We start from the raw sequence: 5,812 nt of genomic DNA on the forward strand, positions 1-5,812 counted from the left end.
ATCCCACCCCGCCCGCCCGCCGCAGCGCCCACTGTCACCAGAGGCCCCGCCAGCCACCCGTGCGATGACTCACCCGTAATAGAAGTAAATGCGGCTGGCGATGACGTCCAGCGTGCGGCGGTTGAAGTCGCGCAGCCGGGCCACCGCACGGTCCGCCGCGTCGCTCGCCTGTGGGGGTGGGGCGGTTCGCAAGGGGCGGGAGGGCCGGGCGTGGTGGTCGGGCGGACACGCTCGAGGGTGGCCGGCTGCGTCGCGCGGCCGCCGCTGCTGGGGCTGCCACCACTGCGGCCGTGGCTGCCGCGGCTGCCGCTGCTGGGGCTGCAGGCTCATGGCTTTCAACGACGTACGGCCACTCTTAATAAAGTCCATGCATGAGGCCTGATATGTTTTGATGTGGGCAGCCCCCAAGACCCTCCACCGCATACACACGCCCAACCCTCAACCCCCATCCGCCTATACTACCACTCACCCCACCACGCCCGAGTCTTGTCTGCTTCGCAACGCGGCCGCACCCCCCCCCCCCTCCACGCACACTCACACACTCACAAGGCAGCACCCTTTGTGACCCCCGCGGCCCCCTGACTGCACGCACCTCCTCAATTGCTCCCTTGTCGATCGCGAACACCAGCACTAGCAGGTATGCATACAGCTCCACCTCTGGCAGCGCGCTCGGCACGACCGCCGCCGCCGCCGCCGTGCCGCCGCCGCCCGCCGCCGCCGCCGCCGCGCTGTCGTCCTCCATAGGCGCCGCTGCGGTGCTGCCCAGCTGCGATACGGGCGGGGCGCGGAGAGAGCGGGCCGAGTCGCCAAAAAATTCCAGGCGTCTGGCGTCTGGGATGCAGATGGGGCTCGAAGTAGCCACGCACCACACACCGCACCGCACACCCCGCAGCAATGCGGCCAAGGAACAACTGCCTGTGCTGCCGCGCGCAGGGAAGCTCCGCGTGCGTCAGCGAGGTGAAACCCGGTTGGGCTGCCACGCACAACGGCGTCCAAAACGCGAAAAGCTCTGAAAGGACGCAGCCCCTCATCGCACCGCCCGCACGGCGCAGCCGCAAAGGGGGTCCAGGCACGGCGGCGCAAACCCCGACGCCTGCTTGCCGCCGCAACGTCGCGCTCTTTTGCCCGCACTCTCGCCGCACCTTCTCAACCAACCCCACGAGGTAGGTCTTGGCCGGGGACTCGGCCGGCAGGTGTGCCTCCAGGAACGCCGCCAGGTCAGCAGCGCCCAGGTGGCGCCGCGCGACCGCGGTCTGCCGCAGCAGCCGGCCGGACTGCAGGCGCGTCTCCTTGGACTTGACGGACTTCTCAATCAGCGCCACGATGGACTGCAGTGCTTCGCGGACGACGTACGGCTTGGGGGCCGCGGCGGCTTGGCGCGAGAGGGGCGCGGGACGCAGGTGCAGGGGGTCAGATGTGCGACCTGCAGCAATGAACATGGTGCAGACGGGCGCTGCGGCTGCGCATCGATGTGGTTCGCGCTGCATCCCGGGAGGCCATATGCTGTAATGCTACCAAGGCAGCAGCCCGCTGCTCAGGAGTTGCGCAGCGGATGCGACGTCCCGCACCCCCATCGACATGCACTGCACGCGGCGCACGGCGCACCTGCTGCGACATCCTTCTGCTGTTTCGTGGCATCCTCCTTGATCTGATCGTCCGTCTTCTTTTCCTGCACCATGCTGGAGCTGCCTTTTCTCACGCCCGCGCCCTTGGTGATGTTCTAAAGCACAGATCAGATCAGGAGACTTTGATCAGGCTTGTAGAAGTGTCTTCGATGTATAATACTTCGACCTCCCACCAATGCCGTGCGTGCGAAATTACAAGAGGCCGTGGCCCTCAGTAATTCCTGCTGCACGGGCAGCTTCGTGTCACGTCCCAATGGACACATCCCTTGAACAAATGAGTTTCGCCGCAGGTTCCGGTTTCGTGCAGCTGGCTCGCGGCGTATTCCTCTCGCCTCCTGCCATCCCCGACCTGTCTTTGCGTACCCTCAGCCAAGTTATGGAGGGGCATTTCCCATGGCTGGCAGCCTCAATTATCATTTCAGAGCCTCCGCCTGAAGCCTTCAATGCACGGGAAACCTTCTTGGCAAAGACATCGCTAGCCGCGTGCATGATCCTGCCAACCAACGCGCCCCAACCCCCAACCGACTCCAACTGCTGCCTCACGACACGCTCGTCCAACCGGCTTGCTTTTACTTATATTCCATTTGCCCTACAAATTGCCAATAAAAGAGATCCATGTCACGCCTTCGTGTGCAAGGTTGGCAGCCGACCGACAATGCAAAAGCCCCAGACAGCCAGATCTGTCACTTTGTTACCGATGTGGTGTCGGTTTAATGCCTCCAATGGTCCAAGTGGTTGAAAGGCCGCGGGCATTACGGTGTGTGCACTAGAATAGGAAGGTCCGACGGTCATGGGATGGTGGACACACATGCGGCAGGGGCAGGACTAGGGTGAGCGCGCGCGCGCATACGCGCGGCCCGCTACAACGCGCGGCCTGAATGGTGCAACGCGGCGGCATGCGCGGGGCGATGCATAGGTGCGCCGAGGCGGGAGAGCACTCAAGAAAGCAGCTTGCTAGGACAGGGCTTGCAGCAAGCCGAGTAAAAACACGACCGGGGCACGCAGCGGCCCTGGCGCGTGCGCGTGTGCCATCGCTCAGCGCAGCTGCTTGCCGCGCTCCCAAATCCCCGCCAAGAGCCGCGCCGCGCTGAGGCGCTGCATGCAACCAAAAGAGCCGATCGACGCCGCAAGGACACGAGAGGGGGGCGGCATCGAGGGGCCTGGGCGGCCTGCGGCGGTGCAGGGGGTGAGCCAGCGCCCCGAAGCAACGTGCACTGCAGCACGGCTTGCAGAAGTGCCCATGGGTCGTTGAGCATGCACTGTGACGCTCCCATCGTTTGTGCGCACAACAGACAACAGCAGACAACTTTGGGTGATGAGGCAGGTGCCCAAAGAAAACACGACAGCCAGGGACGCGAAACAGAGAGGGAAACCAGTCGCGAAAACACAACCCAGCCAAGCGTGGGCACGACAGGGGCGAGGCATTGTCGCTGCGCTCCTGCTCAAACGCTGCTATTGTAACGGACCAGCAGCCGCGCGGCGCTGGGAAGTGCTGCGGCGTGTGCAGAGCAGCTGCGCGCGGGCACCACTTGCGCCACTGCTGCCGCCGTAAACAGGAAAGGGCCCAGGCCGCCGGGGTGGGCCTGCGCTTGTGCCCGTAAATAAACGCGCGCCGCACGAACCCTGCGGCAGTGCCGCAATGCCGCTGAGCCGCGCGGGCGGCGTTTTGCAAATGCCCGCAGGCACGAAGCAGGTGGGCCGTAATCGCCCAGGGGCGTGCTCTGCCCTGCTGCTTGCCGCCACGGTGGCGCGTCAGCTGTTATGCTTCGCCGCCCGCACACCAAGCGGCCGCATCAACAGATGACGCACGCGCAGCCGCTCTTAGCCTTCTTCTCGGCCTCGGGCTGCTTGGATGCTGCTGCGGTGCGGAGCAGGGCGAGGCCAGAGGCGAGGACGCAATAGCGGTCAAGTCATGCTGGGCCACGGCAGCTGCACAGATGCGTGAGAGCACTCTTGGTCTTGCATTTATCGTGTTGAGAGCTGCGATCACGATGCCATTGTATGCTGTTGGTGCCTGCCCCAATCCGGTACCGTGCCACAAATCCTTGAGGGCGACGCAACCCCCTCGCCCGAACTCACACGCACCTGCTTTGCCCGCCTGCGCTGGCCGCACCAGAACGTGCATCGTCACAATCGTCCCCGCCTCCGGATCGCCCATCTCCTTTCGATACTCTTCAGGTGGGTTGTTGGGGGCAGCAGGCGCAGCCCGCAGGTCGTCAGGGCGCAAAAGGTGCGGCAGCGACGGGCTTGCAGCAACGCCATCCGAGTCACCATCATGTGGCGCCTTGCGCTTGCGCCGGTTGTCAGGCACGCACACGCACACGATTGGCCAATATTCAACACGCAGAACGCATCTGTGTCTGTGACAAAAGAGCGATAAGTGGCAGAAGCGGCGCAGGCAGCACTTTGCGCTAGAGTGGCGCGCAGCGCGCACCCTTGAGCGTCTTGCTGTTCTCCAGGAACTTGCCGGCACAAAGCAGCCGCAGGTCAGCCGCTGTTGTGGGATTTTCCTTAGAGAGGGGACCCTCTGCAAACGGGAAGCGCGATGAAGTGAACGCCAGGCGACAAACGACAGGGCACGAGCTGAGGCAACACTCGGTTCTCCCGCGCACCTGTAGGCCACTGCGTGAATGCCGCCTCCTTAACCTGCTGCACTGTGAAGCTTTCTTGCACATCGAAAGCCTCCATGTCCCCCAGTGGGTGCCGTAGTCTCAGCTGAATGGCCATCCTGCCACAGCAGCAGCGAGGCAGAGCCCCGCGCTGAGATCGTGAGTCGAGTCGGCTATCTGTCTGTATGATGTACTGCTTTGAGGGTTCGCGCGCCTGGCGAGTGGAGCTGAGTGAGGGTGAGGAAGCGAGCTTGAAGCCCCGACGCGAAGGGCACGGCTTTGAACCCGGGAAAAAATCACATGCAGAGCGCTGGGACGAAACCTCTTGACCACTGGGTGGACTCCTAGAACGACCTGCTCACTTGTGACGGGTGTGCAGAGCACGCTGCCACTGAAGCTGCTCTGACTGGCTGTGTGCTGCCGCGCTCCTGCGCATGCTGCTTAGCCTGGCAAAAGGATAAACTTGTGCGTAGAGGATAAACCTGTTGCAGTAGGTCCCAAAACAAGCCCACAGCGAGTCCAGGCTGACCGCGGCGCCGCGTGCCGTTGACCGCTGCACGCAGTTGACCGCGCCTGAGGTGCCAGGGTGCACACCGGCGATGGCGGCGACGGCGGGAGCGCATTATGGAAACCTGACCTTCTGGCGCGCCAGCGCCCCGCCAGGCTCATTGGAGACTGCCGTTGAGTGGTGCGCCCCATTGCTGGGGACCTGCATGCCTGCTCCACCGGCAACGAGCCTGATGGCAACACACACAGCAAGCCCTGCAGTCCGTCCCAACCCTGGGGCTGGGAGGTCGCTGGCTCCTCTCACCACCATCAGCCCCCCACACACAGACACACTGCCACGCCCTTGAAATCAAGGAGCATGCGCGCGATTAGCGGGCATGCTTGTCACCCAATGCCCGCCACCACACGATGCGGCGTGTCTCCCCAGCCCCTGATGGACACGTACAACATCCAGCATGTATGTGCACATGTATTTACATGCCCATGTACTGTACATGCATGCATACATGGCACATAGGAAAAAAATCATCTTTTCACATACGTGTCACTTGCCGTCAAGGTACGCCGACTATGACGCACTGCGCCCGGTCTTCACCAAGCAGCTGAGCTACGGCGACAACCTCCTGGTGGTGGGGCCGGGGCTGTCGGCCCTGCACGAGCGCCTGTATGACAGGTGGGGGTCAGGGGCAGGGGGCAAACAAAGGGGCGGGCTTGCCCACCATGGCGCCGGCCGAATGCCCGTGATCGGGGCCGACGACACCGCTGCGTATGAGGCGCTGGCCAACCTTGCTTCAGGGTCGACTGCATGCATGCGCAGCACAGCGCAGCAACGTGTGTGGTGCAACGAAGGCGATTCGGACAGGGGTGTGGTGGGCGGTTACACTGCTGGTGTGCCGGGCGCATCAACGGCAAGATCAGCTGCACTTCTTTTGACCAACGACCAACTAGCGCACCATAAGTTGCGCAAACCGCCGACCCGAACAACTGCTGTGCAGCGGTTTCCGGGGCCTCACGGTGGTCGACGCGGCAGAGGAGGTGCTGCAGCGCTGGCGGGAGCGCGCTGAGGGGCGC

The 5,812-nt window shown here is 63.6% G+C and overlaps 2 protein-coding genes across 2 annotated transcripts; both read right to left on the minus strand.

The window, feature by feature from the left end:
• Positions 1–69: 69 nt before the first annotated feature.
• Positions 70–1,678, minus strand: MNEG_5358 (26S proteasome regulatory subunit; the record flags this gene model as incomplete). Its single annotated transcript, XM_014046161.1, has 4 exons — positions 70–168; positions 593–766; positions 1,143–1,423; positions 1,606–1,678. The coding sequence occupies 4 exons, from the start codon at positions 1,676–1,678 to the stop codon at positions 70–72; spliced, it is 627 nt and encodes a 208-aa protein (XP_013901615.1).
• A 1,740-nt stretch (positions 1,679–3,418) lies between these two features.
• Positions 3,419–4,313, minus strand: MNEG_5359 (Membrane-anchored ubiquitin-fold protein 3; the record flags this gene model as incomplete). Its single annotated transcript, XM_014046162.1, has 4 exons — positions 3,419–3,480; positions 3,711–3,797; positions 4,060–4,152; positions 4,238–4,313. 4 exons carry the CDS (start codon positions 4,311–4,313, stop codon positions 3,419–3,421), a joined length of 318 nt encoding a protein of 105 aa, XP_013901616.1.
• Positions 4,314–5,812: the final 1,499 nt, after the last annotated feature.

Source organism: Monoraphidium neglectum, assembly GCF_000611645.1.
Source record: "Monoraphidium neglectum strain SAG 48.87 unplaced genomic scaffold scaffold00792, whole genome shotgun sequence".
NCBI classification, from domain to species: Eukaryota; Viridiplantae; Chlorophyta; class Chlorophyceae; order Sphaeropleales; family Selenastraceae; genus Monoraphidium; species Monoraphidium neglectum.